Source organism: Dendropsophus ebraccatus, chromosome 7, assembly GCF_027789765.1.
Source record: "Dendropsophus ebraccatus isolate aDenEbr1 chromosome 7, aDenEbr1.pat, whole genome shotgun sequence".
Taxonomy (NCBI): domain Eukaryota; kingdom Metazoa; phylum Chordata; class Amphibia; order Anura; family Hylidae; genus Dendropsophus; species Dendropsophus ebraccatus.
In genome coordinates, this window is record NC_091460.1 from 84,444,578 (window position 1) to 84,466,853 (window position 22,276).

Sequence of the window (22,276 nt, forward strand, 5' to 3'; positions counted from 1 at the left end):
GTTACCACATTTTCCAGAATACGGACAAGTGGGATGATGTCCTTGATGCCTGCTCACAGAGTCGCGTCCTCAAAAGGGATTAACAATTGGCACGACATGTTCGAAGAAACCTGTGCACTATGAGGTTTATCACATGAGCAATACAAAGTGTATGACGCAGCCCTCCCTACTGCACTGCAGAGACAATGTTCCTCCCGTTGTGGGCTACAACACTTCCCACCGTTAGTTGACCTTGGGTCAGCCATTCATATACCTCCTTCTCCTCCCTGATGGTCCGGAGGAGCTCCTGCCCACTGTGGCTTCATTCACCCAGGCTCACAACATGGAGGACAAATGGAGGACAGCCTGAGAGAGCCAGGCCTGACATGGTTGGTAAGACACCGAGGCAGGTTGGACTGCAGTCAAAGTGGTGGATAGTTAGAAGCATGTGGAGGCAAAACTTGTGCAGAACTGGCCCCCTAAAGCAACGGGGAAGTGACAGTGGCAAGAATAGGCTAACTTTCTGGTGGACTTCTGGGGGAATACTGACCCAATGGGCAGTAACAGACATGTACTGCCCTTGCCAATAATTAAAGGACCAGACATCAGCACTGGGGTGCACGGTCTTGGACACCAAGATACCCAATGAGTCACCAACATTTGTCTACACAACTTTGCAGTGATGGGAAAGCCGATGGGACAACTGATGGGGCTTTTATTGGACTTTTTTTTGTTTCTGGGACAGTGATGGGACTTTTTTTTGTTTCTCAGACAGTGATGGGACTTTTTTTTGGACTTTTTTTGTTTCTGCGACAGTGATGGGACTTTTTTTGGACTTTTTTTAACTTTTTGTTGTTGCGGCTAAACAGGGTTCTTCTATTTTTTTAACCTGATTGTAAAGATATAAACTGATTTTCCTTTAATAAATTCGATAAGCTTGAACATTGAAGTTTCATGTGTCTTGGTTAATACTCACAGACAGCTGTCACATTACATTTTTGATTAGGCAGCACCCAGGTATATCTGAGGAGACTAATTTAAGGTCTCACCCTAACAGGGGTGATGTCACACATCTGGATATTTACAGAAAACCAGGATACAAGGAGTAATAATCTTTGTATCCTGGTCTATTCTGTGACAAAAGTACAATTATCCCAAAGTTCGTAACGAGTCTGGTTCGTAACGGTTCAGTTCACTCATTCATAATTTAAAAATAAATAAATAAATAAATAAATAAACATAGGAAGGTGCAGTCACTTGACACTAATTTATGGAGAACATGAGCCGAGAAGACACATTTTCTGTCTGCTCTTCTGCAAAGCTTAGCGTTCAGCTGAAGACTGTCTGGGCAACATCTTAACCCCTTCAGGACCAGGCTAATTTTCGTTTTTGCGTTTTCATTTTTTCCTCTTTGTGCTTAAAAGGCCATAGCACTTGCGTTTTTACACCTACAGACCGACATGAGCCCTTATTTTTTGCGTCACTAATTGTACTTTGCAATGACAGGCTGAATTTTTGCATGAAATATGCTGCAAAATCAGAGCAAAATTATATGCTCAGTGAAATTGAAAAAAAAAAATATTTTTCTTTGGGGGGGCTTCGTTTTTACGCCGTGTGTCCTATGGAAAAACTGACATGTTATGTATGTTCCTCAATTCGTTACGATTACAACCATATGTAACATGTATAACTTGTATTGTATCTGATGGCCTGTAAAAAAATTCAAATCATTGTTAACAAATATATGTTCCTTAAAATCGCTTATGCAGTTTACAGTTTACCGTGCGAGATCAGGAATGTGATAAATTAATATTTTGGGCGATTACGCACGTGGCGATACGAAGCATGTTTATTTATTTATTTATTTTTTATAAAATGGGAAAAGGGGGTGATTCTGACTTTTATTAGGGAAAGGGGCTTTTTATTAATAATGACACTTTATTTTTAACTTTTACACTTATACTAGAAGCCCCCATGGGGGACCTCTAGTATAAGTGCACTGATCTCTCATTCAGATCTATGCTGCATAGATATGCAGCATAGATCGATGAGATCGGCACTCGTTTGCTTCCGACTGCTGCAGCCGGAAGCAACCGAATGCTGAGCCGGGATCAGCGCCATCTTGGCGGAGACCCTGGCTGGCATCAGTCACGGAAATCGCTCCTCCGTGACAACGTCACAGGGGGAGCGATCTCCCCACTGGACACCAGGGAAGAGCTGCTCTGAAGTCTTCAGATGCTGCTGTCAAAACAGATGCTGCTGCTGCACTGAGAAGATATTGTACAAAAGCAAAGACAAAAACTTATTAGGGAAGCGGAGAGGAGAAACATATAGTGTTTGAGAGAGAAAAATAGAAAGGGCGAAAGATAGATAGGTAGATAGATTAGGCATAGGAGAGCAAAGGATGCACAGAACAAAAATGTGCTATACAGATATACAAGTACTATAGTTGGACCCTTGGAAGAGTGTATATGACATATGTGTTTTCCTGAGGCACAAATACTGTATATACCTTGTACATGTGTGTAGAATAAAACTCTAAAAAAAGTGCTATACAGATATACAAGTACTATAGTTGGACCCTTGCCAGAGTGTATATGCTTTAAACTATGAAATCCGAAGAAATCCTAAATTCAGTCGAACCGAACTTTTCAAAAAAATCCATAAGTCCGGTCGGAACGAACTTTCGAAAAGTTCGCTCATCTCTACTTATTACACAGAGCGATAATCTGCTTGTAATATTTTGTTGATGTATAATTTCACATAAAATAATTTGTTTTATTGTTTTTTTTAAAAGGTTACTTTGGTCAGGAGGATGGGCGTGGATCTTGTGAAAATAAGTATTGTGGTCTTGGAAGGCACTGTGTACTTAACCAAGAGACAGGACAAGCAGAATGTGCATGCATGGAGCGCTGTAAACCACATTACAAACCAGTTTGTGGGTCAGATGGAGAATTCTATGAAAATCATTGTGAAGTCCACAGAGCTGCATGCCAGAAAAAGCAAAAAATCATCATGGTTCACAATGAAGACTGTTTCTTCAAAGGTAAGGTACAAAGAAGTGAAATTAATCTTTTATGATGTAAAGGAAAAGTGCTATCTGACTTAAATGGGGTGTTATTTAAATCGTTGGTTTTCTAAATGTAAAACTTTCTATATTTTTACCATTAAAATTGCCAACCATTTTACTTCACAATTGTGAGGTGCCCTTTACTTGTCATGGCAGCTAGGGGCCTTCTGTAGGCTGCCATGTCTGCCCTAATAGGACACCCTATTACAGTTTGGCACAGACAGGCTGCAATATAAAATTAGCATTTTGAGAGTACATTGCAATACATAAGTACAAATGACCAAACAAGTACATAATTAAGTCATCTAGAGTGACTACAAAAAGTGATTAGGGATTTTTCAAGTAAACAAAAATTACACTACAGTATAAACAACATAACTGGTATTTTTACATGCAGAAATGTCCAAATTGCATGATTGCAAGTATTAGTTCCCTGAGCATAAAGAATACAAAAGATGTGTACTATAATGGCAACACAGGCACACCAGATATTACATATGTAACAGTACTTTATTTAATCAGGTACAAAAATACAGATAAAAAGATCCCAATTAAAACTATTTAAAAATCCCAAAAAACTCCAAGGAAAGCATAGAGTCTAATGCTATCGAGTACAGACAACCCCATATACAATATATATGATTTCCCTGTCCTATAAATAGATGTAATGAAAAAGGTGTAGATATAACTATAAGGCAGGCTACCATGCACAGAGATATAAACAATGTAGACAACAAATGTGTGATAAAAGTAAATAGTGCTAAGAAAGCAAAAAAGATATATCTATGAAAGAAGATGACCAAGGCTGTATATCACTATATCAAGGAGACAGGGATAGGCTGGGGTGCAATCCACAGAGCCCCACACGTTCCGTCCGTACCCTCGGACTTCCTCAGGAAGTCCGAGGGTACAGACGGAACGCGCGGGGCTCTGTGGATGGCATTAACAGCTATTTATGATCACGGAGGGGCATTCCATTTAACTTACCCAGCTAGGCCTCAGCATCGGAATGACGCTGATCCCAGCTTGGTATTCTTCTGGTCTGGTCTGCAGCAGACCAGACCAGCATTGATCTAAATGGGAGATCAATGCTGTGTACATAGAAGTCCCCCAGGGGACTTCTAATTCCTGTGTGAAAAAATAAATTAATAAAAAATCCCGTCCCCTAATAAAAGTTTAAATCACCCACCTTTTCCCATTTTATAAATAAAATAAATAAAAATATTAGGTATTGCCGTGTGCGTAATTACATTACTGATCTTGCATGGTAAATGAAGTAAGCACAAAAATCTGTCAAAGTGCAAAACTGCACATTTTTGGTTGCATCAATTCCAAAAAACTGTAATACAAAGCGATAAAAAAAGTTGTATACGCAATCAAGGTACCGATAGAAAGTACAGATCATGGGGCAAAAAATGACACCTCAACCAGCCCCATAGACCAAAGGATAAAAGCAATTTTAAGGAGCATTTAGAATTTTAAAAAGCCATCAAATAAAATAAAAGTTACATGTTGTTGTAATTGTACTGACTTGAGGAACATAGATAACATATCAGTTTTACGATAGGACAAATGGTGTAAACAAAACCCCTCCCCCCCGCACAAATATTTTTTTTCCGGTTTCGCAGCATACTTTATGGAAAAATTATGTCTGTTATTGCAAAGTACAAATAGTAGCACAAAAAATAAGGGTTCATGTCGGCCTTTAGGTGAAAAAAGGAAGTGCTATGGACTTTTAAACGCAAGGAGGAAAAAACGAAAGCACAAAAACGAAAAATTGCACGGTCCTGAAGGGGTTTATTTTAAATCTTATTTTTTTCACATTTTGGGATGATATTAAGGGGGCTTCAGAATCAAGTATGTTTTATAAAGTTATGATTTCAACATACAATCCAGAACAAATTAACGGCTGGAGAGTCGGCGCAATGAAGGCGGGCAGTGCTCCTAACGGGTGCCCCCATGCTCCTAACGGTCTTACAGGACCATGTAGCAAACTACAGTATTAACCCCTTAACGACATCGGGCGTACCCATACGCCCCCGTTGCCTGGGCTTTAACGCAAACGGGCGTATGGGTACGCCCGATGTTTCCCCGATCGCTGCGTGTTCACACACAGCGGTCGGGGAAGATGGCCTGCTATAAATCATAGCAGGCCATCTTAGCTTCACGGCACGGGGGGTGGTTAACACCCCCCGTGCTTACGATCGCCGCTATAGGCTGATCAATTCAGATCAGCCAATAGCGGCGATCGGAACCTTTCCGGGTCATCGGCGACCCGATGACCCGGAAAAAAAATGGCGGTCGGTGCTGTCCGAGGACGGCACCGACCGCCATTACTGTAAAAAGTAATGGTGATCGCCGTGCCACCGGCCCGATCACCGTGAACGGCCGGCCGGCCGTTCACGGCGATCGGGCCGGTGGCACGGCGATCAGAGTGCCACAATATAGTAAATACCTGCCCTGGACCCCTCAGCTAGGTAGCCGAGGGGTCCAGAGCAGGTATTTGTACATTACTCACCTGTCCCAGGCTCCTGATCGGCGTCTTCCGGGTTCGCGGCGTCCTCTGTCATTCCGTTCGGTCTTCGGGTCTTTCCGGCGGTCCCCGTCGTCTTCTTTCGGCTATTTTCGGCTCCAGCCTCGTCATTTTCCGCATTTTGCGCTCTGCTGCCCTCTAGCGGCTGATATGTGTAATACACTTATCAGCAGCTACAGGGATATTCAGAATGTAGAAAAAGGTTGTTTTTTTTTTCCAAAAATTTTTTTTTTCTATTTTCCGCACCCTATCGCCGCTGAGTGTTGATCAGCATCGCACGAAAGTGCGCTGCTAATCAGCAACTCCTCCTTTTTGGCGTAGGGTGTTTTTTATCTATATCCTACTGCCACGGTCTGCTTATAAGTGCCGCACATAAGTGCGGCATTTATCAGCAACTCCTTTGTTGGCGTAGGTTTTTTTTTTATACTTACTGTAAAAAAACACGTAAAAAACACTACATTACACCACACTACATTGAATAAAGTTTGACACTACACCACTACATACCCCATATACCAATCCCCGTATAAAGATGGCCCCCAGGGTGTTTTCGGCGTCAGAGGGATACGTTATTATTACCTCCGACACCGAAACAGCCAGTGAGGATGAATGGGGGGGATCCTTCTTTCCTCCATTCATCCTCATCATCCAGTGACATGTCTGGGGGTAGCGTAGTGTGCGCTGCCCCCCAGACACGTCTTTTCTGCCAGTACCGTCCCAATAAGAGATCACGGTATGGCGTGAAATTCTACAAACTCTGTGACAGTACCTCAGGGTGCACTTACAGATTTCGTGTACGTGCAAACTACGGAATTGCGAAGGATAACCCTTTGTGCATTCCGCAGCTGGCACCCACCGGCGGACTGATGCGGGCGCATGTCTCTACCCGTGTCATAGACTCCATTCTATGCACGGGCGGAATCCGTCGTCCATCCAAAGAATGAACACGTTGGACGGAGAGCGGAATCCGCCCGTGCATAGAATGGAGTCTATGACACTTGTGGAGACGTGCGCCTGCATCAGTCCGCCGGCGGGTGCCAGCTGTGGAATGCACGAAGGGTTATCTGTCGCGATTCCGCAGTGTGCATGTACCCTTAGAGTGTATGTAGGAAGGGACACCCGAATCCAGCCCCCAGATGCCCCCTCCCCCCCATCCTCGGAGTTAGTGGGGAGATCGTCCGGGAACTGATCTTCCCACTGCTGGATAAAGGTTACCACCTGTACGGGATAACTTTTATACCAGCACCCCCTCTTCTGGTCCCTCGCTGCCCTGTAGCTTGCGGCACGATCCGAACATATCAGAAGCAGTAATAGCGCCCTAATATTTAGCAGCCATGGAGCGGACCCAGCGCTTCTGGATATGTGGGACCCCGTATCGCACCAGGACAACATTTTCCAGGTGACGTCCCCCACACTGGAGAACGGGAGACCCCAGAAGAAGTGCAGAGTGTGGGGTAACAGGGGGATCAGGAAGGACACCATTTTCCAGTGGGACACCTGTCCTGATCCCCCCGGCCTCTGCATACTGGATAGCTCCAAGGCGCACCACACGTCACTGGGGTTCTACATTATCTAAATTCTGTCCCTTATTCCTATTTCAGGGGTCACGTTGGTCCGGGGATTATTCTGATCGCCATTATGGAGTCGGGAAGGAATTTTTCCCTGTGATGAGGCTACTGTCGTCTGCCTCACGAGGGGTTTTTGCCTTCCTCTGGATCAACACAGGTTGAGTTTGATGGACACCTGTCATTTCCAACCTTATAAACTAATAATTGGCCTAATACCCCCAAATAAATTAGAATGGTCCCTTTTCCCCAGCTAAGTAGGTATGGCCGCCATTCCCATTAGAGGATGCCATGATGCAATTACAAAGCCTCTGTGCGGCCAGGACAGTAGAAACCCCCCCAAGTGACCCCATTCTGGAAACTACACCCCATAAGGAATCTAAGAAGGGGGGCAGCGGGGATATGGCCCCCTGGTGACGGCCACATTTGGGACGTGAAAATGAAAAAAATTGTATTTTTTATTTTCTCGGCACATGTTCTACGTAAGTGCCCGTCACCAGTGGGGTCCATATGCTCACTGCACCCCTTGTTAGATTCCTTATGGGGTGTAGTTTCCAGAATGGGGTCACTTGTCGGGGGTTTCTACTGTCCTGGCAGCACAGGAGCTTTGTAATTGCGACATGGCCTCCATCCTCCATTCCAGCCTCTAAATGGCGCTCTGTCCCTTTGGTGACTTGCCCTGTGCCCATATGGCACATTATGCCCACATGTGGGGTATTTTCGTACTCAGGGGACACTACCCTACACGTTTTGTGTTCATTTTCTTTTTTAACCCCTTGTGGAAATGGAAAAAAATCAAGGCTAGACCAACATTTAGTGTAATTTTTGTAAAATTTTTACTCTAAATTATTAATCTTGTCATGTTTTTTCATTTTCACAAGGGGTTAAAAGATAAAAAAAAACATTTAATGTGTAGAGCAATTTCCCCTGAGTACGGAAATACCCCACATGTGGACATAAAGCGCCATGCGGGTGCAGGGTAAGCCTCCGAAGGGAAGAAGCGCCATTTGGTTTTTGAAGGCTGGATTTGGATGGAATGGATTTCGAGGGGCCATGTTGCATTCAAAAGGCCCCTGTGTTGCCAAGACAGTTGAAACCCCCCACAAGTGACCCCATTATGGAAACTGAACCCCTCAAGGAATGTAACAAGGGGTGTAGTGAGCATATGGACCCCACTGGTGACGGACACAAATGTGGAACAATGTGGCGTGAAAATGAAATATTACATTTTTTACACTATAATGTTGGTTTAGCCTTGAATATATCATTTTCACAAGGGGTTAAAAGAGGAGAAAAAAAACAAAATGTGTAGCGCAATTTCCCCCGAGTCCGTAAATACCCCACATGTGGACATAAAGCGCCATGTGGGTGCAGGGCAAGCCTCCGAAGGGAAGGAGCACCATTTCGTTTTTGAAGGCTGGATTTGGATGGAATGGATTTTGAGGGGCCATGTTGCATTCAAAAGGCCTCTGTGTTGCCAAGACAGTTGAAACCCCCCACAAGTGACCCCATTATGGAAACTACACCCCTCAAGGAATGTAACAAGGGGTGTAGTGAGCATATGGACCCCACTGGTGACGGGCACAAATGTGGAACAATGTGGCGTGAAAATGAAATATTACATTTTTTACACTATAATGTTGGTTTAGCCTTGAATTTATCATTTTCACAAGGGGTTAAAAGAGAAAAAAACACACAATATGTGTAGAGCAATTTCCCCCGAGTCCGTAAATACCCCACATGTGGACATAAAGCGCCATGTGGGCGCAGGGCAAGCCTCCGAAGGGAAGGAGCGCCATTTGGATTTTGGAGGTTGGATTTGGCTAGAATGGATGATGAACGCCATGTCGCATTTACAGAGCCCTCGTGCTGCCAAAACACTGGAAACCCCCCACAAGTGACTCCATTCTGGAAACTGCACCCCTCAAGGAATCTAACAGGGGGGGGAAAGAGGATATGGACCCCTTGATGACGGGCACATTTGTGCCATGAAAGTGAAAAAATTTAATTTTTCCCTTTCACGTCACATTGTTCCACATTTGTGCCCGTCACCAGTGGGGTCCATATGCTCACTGCACCCCTTGTTAGATTCCTTGAGGGGTGTAGTTTCCAGAATGGGGTCACTTGTGGGGGGTTTCCACTGTCCTGGTAGCATAGGGCCTCTGTAAATGCGACATGGCCCTTGAAATCCTTTCCAGTGAAATTCAGCTTCCAAAAGCCAATTGGCGCTCCTTCCCTTTGGAGGCTCGTCCTGCGCCCCCTTGGCACTTTATGTCCACATGTGGGGTATTTCCGTACTCGGGAGAAACTGCGCTACACATTTTTTGTCTTTTTTTGCCTCTTATCCCTTTAAGAAAATGAAAAATTGAAGGCTAGAACAACGTTTTAGTGTAAAAAATAATTTTTTCTTTTTTCACGCCATATTGTTCGGAAAATCTGTGAAGCACCTGTGGGGTCCAGATGCTCACCGCACCCCTTGTTACATTCCTTGAGGGGGTGTAGTTTTCTAAATGTTGTCCCTTTAGGGGTGTTTTTTAGGTTTTGACACCCCAGAGCCTCTGCCAACCTGAAGTGGTACAGTCAAAAATGACCAAATATAACGGAGGCGTTGAAATTCACTAGGCGCTCCCTTATATCTGAGGCTTGTGGTTGCGTCAAATAGCGCAATAGGGTCACATATGGGGTATTTCTATAAACTGCAGAAACGGGGCAATAATTATTGGGGTGCATTTCTCTGGTAATAGGTTTATAATTATGAAAAATATTGGATTACAATAAAATCTCTGCACAGAAAATTAAAATTTTCAAATTCCTTACACACTTAGCTTTTATTTCTGTGACTCCCCTAAAGGGTTAAAACACTTTCTGGATCTGCTTTTGCAGAGTTTGGGGGGTGCAGTTTCTGAAATGGGGTGCTTTGTGGGGCTTTCTAACATACAGGCCCCTCAAATACACTTTAAACCTGAACAGGTCCCTAAAAATATCTGATTTTGAAATTTTACTGAAAATTTGGAAATTTGCTGCTAATGTTTTAAGCTCCCTATTGTGTAAAAAAAATGAAAAATAGTTTAATAAATGCCGCCAACATAAAGTAGACATGTTGCTAATGCTATTTAATATATAATTTATGTGGTATAACCACTTTCTGTATACGCAAAAAAGTTTCAAAGTTGGAAAAATGCATTTTTTCACATTTTTTCACATTATTTGGTTTTTTTTCATAAAGATTTGTTATGAGTATCGACTCCAATTTACCAGAAATGTAAAGTACAATATGTCACGAGAAAACAATCTCAGAATCAGCCGGATAGGTAAAAGCATCCCGAAGGTATTAATGACTAAAGTGACACTGGTCATATTCATAAAATTTGTCTCTGTCATTAAAGCCATTTCAGGCTCTGTCCTTAAGGGGTTAACTGCACCCGAACGGTGCCAAGGAGGAAGGTAAGAGACATACTCTTGTGCAGTAGGGACATATCAGCAGGTTAGATTTGTCTAACCTTCTGATAGCTCCCCTTTAAGTTGCTTGAAGATAACACCAGTGTATGGGGATTTCTACTCACCACATAAACACATATATATATTTTGTTAAAACAATAATTTTTTTAAGAATATAATTACTAAATCATGCTGTTTGATGTAAGGATCACTATAAAGAACACAAAGTGCTCTGTGTTTGTGTCTCTGGCGTCCATGTTGCCTTAGAAACTACTCAAATTTAAAGTACCATATTAAAGATAATGCTTTGAACTGGCAAATGGTTACTAAGAGTTTATTGCTAGCAATGTAGAAGTCTTCCTGCGGCAAGAAAAGAGCCATCTAAGTTTTTTATAACAAAGTTCAAAATATTGAAAACACATCTGCCAGAGAAAATGTAAAACTGAGGACAGCTGTAAAAGCCTCACTAATGATCTTGTATGAGCCGTGCATAGTTGTGAAAAATACTTCTTGGCCCAGGGTGAGACACTGATTAGGTAGCTTACTATTATGAGACTATTTAAAAAAGGAATGGTTGAATAAAAGGTAAATAGGAGATTCCTGTCAGAAATCTGCAGTAGCCTGGTCTGAACTGGGCCTGGTGTTTTGCTTTTGTGTGCCACACCCGATTGCTTCTCAGCTTCCGGACATGCAGGAGTTAAGCTGAGAAGCTTCTGGGCTTGATTTTACACCTGTCTGGTCTCTGTGATTGACTGGTTTCTCTGCCTGTCTGCAGCCTGGAGAATCAGAGCGCCGGTCCAATAAGGATCCGGACCGGGCTCTTGCTCAGTATAAAGCAAAGCTAAGGCAAAGATTTATGAAAGGGTGTAAATATACACCTGGTGTAAACTGCCCACAGCAACCAATCACAGCTCCTCTTATATTTTACCAGAGCTGAACGCTGAGCTGTGATTGGTTGCTGTGGGCAGTTTACACCAGGTGTATATTTACACCCTTTCATAAATCACCCCATATATTCTTATATAGTAAGTCTATAAACAGAGTCATGTGAGGAGAGTACAATGCTATAACTATTATGATAAGGTGACTGGTAGTTTATTAAATCACTATTGAAAAATGTTACACATTTGCAGATATGGTTAGGTGGTGTAAAATATTTGTTGATTAGGCATTGGCTAAAACATATGATGTACATGAAGTCGCCCATTTAATCTATAAGCTAAATCCTGCATGGTGGTTAGCACTGTAGCCTTACAGAACTGGGGTCCTGTGTTGTGGCTCCTGGGTCATATCCTTTCTCTATATAATATAACTATACCATTCACAAATAGATGGTGGTTACAGATCCCTATCTTCTTCCAACCTCAATACTTAGTGAACTCTACACCAGTTACTCATCGTGCCCAGAGTCAGCTTCACATTATAGGTTCATGCTGTTTTTATGTGGCAGTCAGAAAGCATACTTTTAAATGCTGTTAATAGCAGCTGAGGAAAGCTGAATATTTCCAAATTTACATGCAGAAGATAGATTTAAAAAGTTACAATTGGAAAATAAAAACAAACAAGAAAATAACATTTATCAGTCTAAAGTTAACTTGAAGTCAATAGAATGACAGATGTCCAATGCACATGAAATGAAATAATGGACATTCTCTGCGCGGACGTCACAATAATGATCATGACAATTATTTTTGGATGTCTTTTGCAAACATTAGATGTTATTTATTTGTTTACACACAGTTTTTCACCATCCTTTGACCGTTTTTACTATTAAATTTAATTGACTTTTCAATTAAAGAAACACCCAAAGGCCAATTAGTTCACACAATGTTTTTTCTTGTCCGTTTATAATTTTTAAAATGACATCCATAATTTTTAGTCCCAAATGACGTCCATTATTTTTTGCAGCATATTTTATGGGAAAATAATGCCTGTCATTGCAAAGTACAATTGGTTTCGCAAAAAATAAGGGCTCATATGGGTCTCTAGGTGAAAAAATTCAATGGCCTTTCAAATATAAAGTGGAAAAAGCAAGAGTGCAAAAACAAAATTTGTCTTTGAACTTAAGAGGATAATTTAGGCTACAACTTGAATGTGCCTGTACCGAACTCCGTGCGCCCCTTGGCTCGTGCTGCGCGCCTGAGATGGCGCTGATATTCAGTGTTTTTGTATGTTTGTGCAGTGTCCTGAACCTTGTCTGAACACTGCTCTATTTCCTTCTGTGTTTGTTCAGCCACACCCGCCTTGCCTGAGATACTCCTGGCCACTCCGGAGTTAACTATGATGCTGGTTAGCTAGTCTGATTGACTGTTCTCTCTGCCAGTCAGGTTGCTCTTACCCCAGGTGTTCTGAGGAGATTAGGGGTCTGGTCCAATCAGCTCCTGCACTGGACCTCTGGTCTCCTAGATAGTGTCTGCCAGCCTGCCTCTCACGGCCGGATATGAGCTTGTCTCTGCCTGGTTCTGTTTCTCCTGCTCTGTTTATTCTGACTCTTTTGCTTTGTATTTCTGACCATCCCTGCTAGCTGCCTGCCCTGACCATATTGCCTGTTTATAAACCTTGCTTCTTGGATTGTGTTTTTGTACTGCGCTGCCAGACTGTTGTGACCCGGATTCCTGACCATTCTCATTGTGTTTTGTCTGTCTGTCTTGTCTTTTTGTCCCACCAAGCCAGTACAGGGACCGCCGCCCAGTTGCTGCCCTAAGCTCAGCCCCGCCCACTGTCCTCTACCTACTTGCCCCCCTAGGCTAAACCCCAGGGCAGCAACTGGGCGGCGGTCCCTGTACTGGCTTGGTGGGACAAAAAGACAAGACAGACAGACAAAACACAATGAGAATGGTCAGGAATCCGGGTCACAACAGTCTGGCAGCGCAGTACAAAAACACAATCCAAGAAGCAAGGTTTATAAACAGGCAATATGGTCAGGGCAGGCAGCTAGCAGGGATGGTCAGAAATACAAAGCAAATGAGTCAGAATAAACAGAACCAGGCAGAGACAAGCTCATATCCGGCCGTGAGAGGCAGGCTGGCAGACACTATATAGGAGACCAGAGGTCCAGTGCAGGAGCTGATTGGACCAGACCCCTAATCTCCTCAGAACACCTGGGGCAAGAGCAACCTGACTGGCAGAGAGAACAGTCAATCAGACTAGCTAACCAGCATCATAGTTAACTCCGGAGTGGCCAGGAGTATCTCAGGCAAAGCGGGTGTGGCTGAACAAACACAGAAGGAAATAGAGCAGTGTTCAGACAAGGTTCAGGACACTGCACAAACATACAAAAACACTGAATATCAGCGCCATCTCAGGCGCGCAGCACGAGCCAAGGGGCGCACGGAGTTCGGTACAGGCACATTCATGACATTATAAGTGCAAAAAATAAACCAACATTAGTCTATAGCACTTAATGATGCTGGAATGGCATTTTCTTCTTGGATGTAAAAAAAATAAACAGCACCAAAACTGCTTTCAGAAAACTATGAAAAATGCTTTACTTGAACCGATTCTATGAAACTCAGTGATGCCCCTGCTTATTTGACTACAGCTCCTATGCATGAAGAATGTATACAATGCGGGAAATTTATTAAAAGGCTATAATGCCTTTTTTATTGGCAGAATGGCTTAAAAATATTTACAAATGGCCTGTTTGCAAATATTTTATTCGCATCGGGCCCATCTTTGCCTCCTGCGCCAGTAGAGTAGGGAGGAGGCGTTACGGGGGTACCGCAGCACAGAGGGGGCATGGCCTCTGCGTGCGCTGCATTTATCATTTTTCAGGCGGGAGCTCTGGCGTAGGTTTCCCTTTGTTTGCACGGGATTTATGTTTAGGCAGTGCGCCGCTACATAAATGCTCTGAGCTCCGGTGCTGCAGCGACATTTGTAAGCCCAGCGTAAAAACCACTGAACTTAATAAACATCCCCCAATGTGTCTGTACTTTTGGCAATTATCAATATTGTAATGAACTTGGAATCATGATCACAATCCGTGCATGCTATTAATTGATTTTTGGTATTAGTGATTTCCTGATACTATAAGAAATATTAATAATAACCAGTGCTCGTTTATATCACAGAATGTAAATTTCACACTGGTGATTTTATGTTGTGTAAATTAATATAAATAAAGGACTGAAGGCAACATAAAATCTGCAACACAAAGTCCACAAAGGGAAACTTCAGTATAAAATCTGCTGGAAACAAGGTTTATGAGAATGTACCCAAAACTAGACAAGGAAGCCCTTTATATTATATGAGGGTGGGTGTGAGTCTGTAGAAAATATAGTTTGCTAAATGTTTTATTCTTTATGCAATACACATGCAGTAAATACTGGTGTTAGCAAAAGAAAATAATGATCACATCACTGTTCCTCTATGGACATGGTATGACATGGTGTATGTAAGTTAAATGGTAAATTTTTACCTTCGGTAACATTACTCAAAATTCAATTGCAGCTGTATGCCTTGATAAAACCCATGGGCATATTTAAGAGAGCAAGTTAAAGTTTAATAATGACAGCTATTCAAAACTCACCAAGATAAGTGTCTAGCATTATTCAAATGATTGGCAAGACAAAATGTCTTAGATGGATTCTAAACACATTTCAGCTATCAGGAGAATAAAGAGATTTCTATTTTTTTTTTTTTTATATCTTCTAATTTCTACAAATACACCAGACTTTAAACCCTTGAAGGATGACTTTTAAGGTTGAAAATAATGTCAGCATACTTCTTAGTTGTCAATCAAGTAGATGTTTAAATAAAATTAGCTGTAATATCTAACCCATTATGGCACGGAAGAGGGAGGGAATTCTATAATCAGCAGTTGAATGAAAATGCAGTATAAGGATTTAGTAGCACCAACCAAATGTAGTGGATTATATATACCTAAATTAAGATTTATTTTCAACTATTTCTACCAGGGCTGAAGGGAGGGATGGGGGGAGTAGACAGCAACGTCCCGGAGGAGCGATCTCCCCCACTAGACACCAGGGAACGGCTGCCTCCGGTAATCGGAGGCAGATGTCAACTTTGGCAGCTGCATCTGATTACCTTATTAGCAGGCACGGTGATCAGACCGCTCCCGCTAATAGCCGCGGTCCCGGGCTACACGCGGCACCCGGTATCGCGGCGGCCCCGCTCTGAACACCCCTAGAGACATATGACGTACCGGTACGTCATATGTCCCTAAGAGGTTAAGTTATGGAAAGAATTTTTTCACGACAACCTTTTACCACAATATCTCAACATGTTATTAAAGGACTCTGCCTCTGTTTTTCCTCTTATAGACTTGCACACTGCTTACACTTAGGGCTTATTCCCATGTCCTGGAAAAAACACTGAACCTACTGTAGGTAAGGAATCTAGCAGACCCTATCCCCACCGAGCATCATGTATCAATATTATGCAGGAGCTGGGAAAGGGTTTTATTCTTTGCAGCACTGTAATGAAACAGTTAAATTGGGTTGTTGTGTGCTTGACCTTTGCTGAATCTTTGGGCTAGTTTAACAATGAGGCAGGGTTCATACAAATTACTTTGAGCCCACTCATGAATGGTCAGTGGACCAAAATGATTCCTAAATAAGGCCTGAATTATTATTATGGCCAAAGAACTGTGTTTAAAGCCAGCCTAAGGATATGTTCCCACAAGGGAAAAATTATGTCTGTCTTTGTGGATGGCCGTGATTTTAACAGTGACTAATGACCAATGTCATAACTATTGTTCATTATTGTTTATTATTTGTGGCTGTCCAGAAAGTTTGTCATTTTCCTGTTGTGGGAACATAGCCTGAATCTGACAAGATTTCCTTTGTGGAATTTTATTGTATACAAGAAAATATATTTTTTCTTTTTTATTCCAATCTTTTTTTTTTTTGTTGCAGTAAAGGATATGTATAGCTTTGAATATTTTCATAGCTATATGTCCTATATATCTTTTAATCCAACATGTGTTATGTAAGGGGCACAGCCCGCCCCTTCTATCGCCGCTCAGCTGAGCCGATCAGAAGCCCGGAAAAGTACAATGAGCAGCACTTTCCTGGGCTCCTGATCGGCTAAGCAGCGATGGAGAGGGCCGGCACAGGCAGCGGGGGACAGAGAGACTGCCGCTGCAGAACACTTCCGGGACACAGACAGCGTCTCTGTACCCCACTGCCTGTGCCCGCAGGATGACGGGAGACCGGAGTGTCGGGAGAGGAGCTCCTGGGGCCGGCGGAGAGGTGAGTAGCCTGTTTGTTGTTTTTCTGGTCGCAGGGGGGATTGGCTACTATGGGGGGCACTGTATGGGGGCATTGGCTACTATATGGGGCACTGGCTACTATATGGGGGTACTGTATGGGGGCATTGGCTACTATATGGGGGCACTGTATGGGGGCATTGGCTACTATATGGGGGCACTGTATGGGGGCATTGGCTACTACATGGGGGCACTGTATGGGGGCTTTGGCTACTATATGGGGGCACTGTATGGTAGCATTGGCTACTATATGGGGGCACTGGCTACTATATGGGGGCACTGTATGGGGGCATTGGCTACTATGTGGGGCACTATATGGGGGCATTGGCTACTATGTGGGGCACTATGTGGGGGGATTGGCACCAATCACACTGCTGCTATCTCCAAACTGTGACAATGAGCAAAATATTTTTTTTTCTATTTCCCCCCCGTAAAATCAGGGGTGCGTCTTATCAAAAGACGCGTCCTATAAAGCGAAAAGTATGGTATATGCTGTCCGTGCTAAAAAAAAAAAGTGAATTGCACAATTTTGTAACTAATTTAATTCCTCCCTTGACTATTTAAACAACCATAGCATATACACACAGTATACAATACACTACGGTCGTTGTTTAACTGCGGTCGAAAAAAAAAATGAACATGTCTATTTTCTTCGGCCCCAGTTGGTCGAACTGTAGAAAATAGCTGTGCACACAACGTAAAGTAAGGCTGTCACCTGTATTTTACTTTGTGTGCAATGCTTAATTAGGCTATGTTCACACTGCGTATGTTTCCGGACGTAGTTCGTACACCGCCGTACATGTGCGGCTGAAACTACGGGCGTGGGAAAAATCGACATGCGGACGGATGCGTACGAATCGCGAACATACACCCGTAGTACAGTTATGCTTCCCTAGCTTGTTTCGAAGCAATCTGAAACAGGTCATTTACTTGGAAATCTTCGCCCAGCCCAATAAAATTCACAGAAACTTTTGGATCGAAAAATCAAGTTCAATTTGGCTGAAATAAGTACTCTGTACGGGACCGCACTGAAATCTACGGCCGTGAGTTTCAACATTTCCGTCCTCAAACAATGGTCTTGTTCATTTTTCACGGCGCCGTATACGATCCAGTCGTAAGCTCATACGTAGTGTGCATTGTTCGGGCGTATATCGTATACTTTTAAGCGAACGCATCAACCTCTAAACTACGTGCGTATATTCGCGGTTCGCACTACGGACGGAAACATACGCAGTGTGAACATAGACTTAGACTGCACACCCAAAGGTGCCTGCAAGCAAAATAGAAATAAAATAGTGTTTATCCGACCGATACCGCAGTATCGGCCAGGTGAACATGCAAGACAGCAGCAGTTGTTTAACACAGGTAATAACGACCATGTCAAACAACGGTCATTGTCAGTGTGTAAACATAGCCTTAAACCCACCGCAGCCTGTTTTGGCCTTAATGACCAGGGCCTATTTTTCAAATCTGAACTGTCTCTCTTTATGTAGTGATAACTCTGCAGTGCTTTTAGCTATTGCGGTTATTCTGAGATTTTTTTCATGACATATGCATCTTTATGTTAGTGGTATACTTTGGTTGATACACTCAGTAGTTTTTTGTAAAAAAAAAACAACACATTTGCGCAAAGATTTGAAAAAATTACAATCCTGTATATTCAAAATTCTCAAATAGTCATGCCACATGAACTATTTATGACTGCAACATCGTGTCTACTTTATGGTGACATCATTCGGTGAACTTCCTTTTACTTGTTTGGATGTTAGAGGGCTTTGAAATTTTGCAGGAATTATTCAGTTCAGTTCTGAAGTGGATTTGTGGAGCCTGTATTAGAGATGAGCGAACCGAACCGTAACGAACCAGATTCGTTACGAACTTTGCAAAAAGTTCTGTTCGTCACCAAACCGAACTTTGAGAAAGTTCGTCACGAATCTGGTTAAAATAACAATAACAAATAGAATCAAAGACATCTTTAAAAAGTGATGCAAACACCTCTGGAATGCATCTGGGAAAGCAGGGAAACAGTATTAGAGGAATCGGCATTTTGGGGTTAGCGATCCTCTGCAATAATGCCGACTCCTCTAATGGTTAATATATTTAATTAATAGAACATATTTTCGTTGTAATAAAGCCCCTTTGTTGTTCAATAATTTAATTAAAACAATTCCATCATTGTGCAATTAAATATACTGTTAAAATAAATATATACTGTATATAAATAAATGTATATTTATATATATATATTTATTTTTTTACTGTATATTTAATTGCACAAGTATGGATTCGTTTTAATTAAATTATTGAACAACGAAATTAATTTTATTACAACGAAAATGTGTTTTATTAATTAAATATTAATTATTACAGGAAGCTCTTTTAAAGCCATTAATTCATAGCAAATTCAGAGCAAACTGTAATAATCAATACTTTACTTTGATTAAAACATCAAATGTTTCTTCTAATTATGCTATCACAATAGCATTGTTAGAAGAAACATTTTGAATCATATGTGCGCTGAGCTGATCAGCTGATCGGCTCAGCGCACATATAATTAGCGGGTCCGCAGCACAGTGACTTCATTGTGCTGCAGATCAGCGAAGAGGACACATGGTAGTGAATATACAGCTCTCTCCACCCCCTCCCCAGCACTGCACCCCTCCCAGCAAGGAAGGGGGGTCAGTTAACCCCTTCCTTGCTGGGATGGGTGCAGTCTGACATCAGTCTGGCCCCCAAGGGGTTAAGGGGGATGCAATGCATCCTCCCTTAACCCCTTGGGGGCCAGACTGTAAGCAGCGATCATTAAAGATGCTGCATACTGTAAGGTGCACAACACCGCTCACAATGATGGGTGTTGTGCTCCTGTTTGTGTGTTTTTTGTGTGTTTCTCCCTTTTTGTTTTTCAGATATCGGTATCCAGTGGATTACGTCGAATTCGGTGGACTACGACGATGACCAGCGGTTGTTTGGATTTTTTAAAATAAATTGGTCAATGAGGGCTGTGGGGGTGTTTTTATTTGAATAAAAAAAAATTTCACTTGTGTCTTGTCTTTAGTTCTTTACTTTATAGACTTAGTAGTGGAAGCCGTCTAATAGACGGAATCCATTACTAAGTCGGGGCCTAGTGTTAGCCGGTATAAAATGGCTAACACTAACCCCCCCCCATTATTACCCCAGTACCCAATGCCACCAGGGGTACTGGGAAGAGCCGGGTGCCAGTAATCCCGGAGCGTCAAAATTGGCGCTCCTGGACTGGGGTGGCAGCAGGCTGGTAAGATTTAGGCTGGGGAGGGCCTAAACCAATGGCTCTTCCCACCCTGGTGTTACCAGGCTGCTGTTGCTTGGTTTTTAACCCGGCTGGTTATGAAAATAGGGGGGACCCTATGCATTTTTTAAATTATTTATTAATTAAAAAAAAACGAGTAAGGTTCCCCTTATTTTCATAACCAGCCGGGTTAAAAACCAAGCAACAGCAGCCTGGCAACACCAGGGTGGGAAGAGCCATTGGTTTAGCCTAAATCTTACCAGCTTGCTGCCGCCCCAGTCCAGGAGCGCCAATTTTGACGCTCCGGGAAAACTGGCACCCAGCTCTTCCCAGTACCCCTGGTGGCATTGGGTACTGGGGTAATAATGGGGGGTTAGTGTTATCCATTTTATACCGGCTAACACTAGGCCCCGACTTAGTAATGGATTCTGTCTATTAGACGGCTTTCACTACTAAGTCTATAAAGTAAAGAAATAAAGACAAGACACAAGACAACACATATATTTATTTATTTTAACAGTATATTTAATTGCACAATGATGGAATCGTTTTAATTCAATTATTGAACAACGAAAGTGACTTAATTACAACGAAAATATGTTCTATTAATTAAATATATTAACCATTAGGGGAGTCGGCTCGGCATTATTGCCTATTTGCCGGCTATTTTTTTTTTTTTTTCACTATTTTTGCACTTAGATTTTTTCCACTTTTTTCATTGTAATAGCAACTGCAACTACACGAAACTATACCCTATCACACTCCCACTAATGTAGCTGCAATTATTCAGCCGTTATTGCAAGGTTCATTTTCAGTTCGGTTCGATCGAACCGAACTTTTCAAAATTCGCTCATCCCTAGCCTGTATGTTAATTATCCCTTTAAATCTCTCCACTGTAAAAACTGCATCCCTCAAAGTCTTCAAAGTAACCTTTCATAAGTTTCTTAACCCTTTAGGTGCTTTGCAGAAATTTAAGCAAGTTGGAGGGAAAATTAAAAATTGTCATTTTTTTTTTTTTGGCAGATATTCTATTTTAGTCCATTTTTCCCTCTAACACAGCAATTACTAACTGAGAAGTAGAACTCAATATGTATTCCCCTTATTCCAGTGTTTCTAAAAATTACCCATTTGTGGCTGCTTTACGTCACCAGACTCAACCACAGGCCGCAGACATGACAAAGAACTAAGGAATTTTGGGGCCTTTTTTATTTTAGTTTTTTTTAGCCATTATACCATGGCACAGAGGCCTTGCAGGGCCAAAATATTTGTGTAAGACCAGATGACGTTTCCATCGGTACCATTCTGGGGGACATGTGACACCCTAATAATTTTTTATAAAAATTTTTATGAGGTGGTACGAATAAAAAACACAATTTAGCAGCAGTTTTTCATCATTTTTTTGTATGCTGTTTACTATACGTTACATATGACATGTTACTGTTATTCGACAGGTCGGTACGATTACAGCGATATCCATTTTATATAGCTTTTGTTATAGTTTATGAAATTTATGCTATAAATGCTGTTTGTGTCTTGCATATTGTAAGGGCAGTAATATTTAAATTTTTTCACAAATGGAGTTATATGAGAGCTTTTTTTTTGCCGCATAAGCTGACGTTTTTAGTGGTACACCTTTTGGTACATGTGACGTTTTGTTAGCTTTTTTCTATATTTTTTAGGGGGCGGGATTAACAAAAAATTGTCATTTTTTTTAAAATGGCGTTAATTGGGCGGGATAATTAATGTAATGGGTTAATGTAATGGGTCAGTACAGACGCTGTGATACCAAATATGTGTATCTTATTTATAAGGGATCATTTATAAAGGGGGGTGGGGAATGTGTATATTTATTTTAATGATTTATTTATTTATTTATTTAATTATTTTATTTATTTGTTTTAATTAATTAATTATTTATGTATTTGTGTTTTTTTACTTTTGCAGGTACATATATAATGCATTATGGCACATAATCCGTGCTGTAATGCATTATATAGTGAATGAGGGTCAGTGTTACACACTGACAATCATTCAAAAGGTCAGGTCCCTGCAGCTGATTCAAACGATCAGTGCAGGGACCTGATTGTTCAGCACAAGAAGTGAGCTGTATCTGGGGGGGACGGGGGACAAGAAGAGGGACCAGACTGGAGGACGGGGGGGGAGCACGCGGGGGGGGGGGGAGATGGATCGGAGTACT

At 42.0% G+C, this 22,276-nt stretch overlaps 1 protein-coding gene across 1 annotated transcript in view; it reads left to right on the plus strand.

Annotated features, from left to right (window-relative positions):
- Positions 1-22,276, plus strand: part of FSTL5 (follistatin like 5) — a 538,172-nt gene that overhangs the window by 242,219 nt on the left and 273,677 nt on the right. Inside the window, exons 4-5 of the mRNA XM_069976180.1 lie at positions 2,777-3,030; positions 14,984-14,990. Of these exons, the coding sequence (XP_069832281.1) occupies positions 2,777-3,030; positions 14,984-14,990 (261 nt within the window). The remainder of the gene's footprint in view (positions 1-2,776; positions 3,031-14,983; positions 14,991-22,276) is intronic.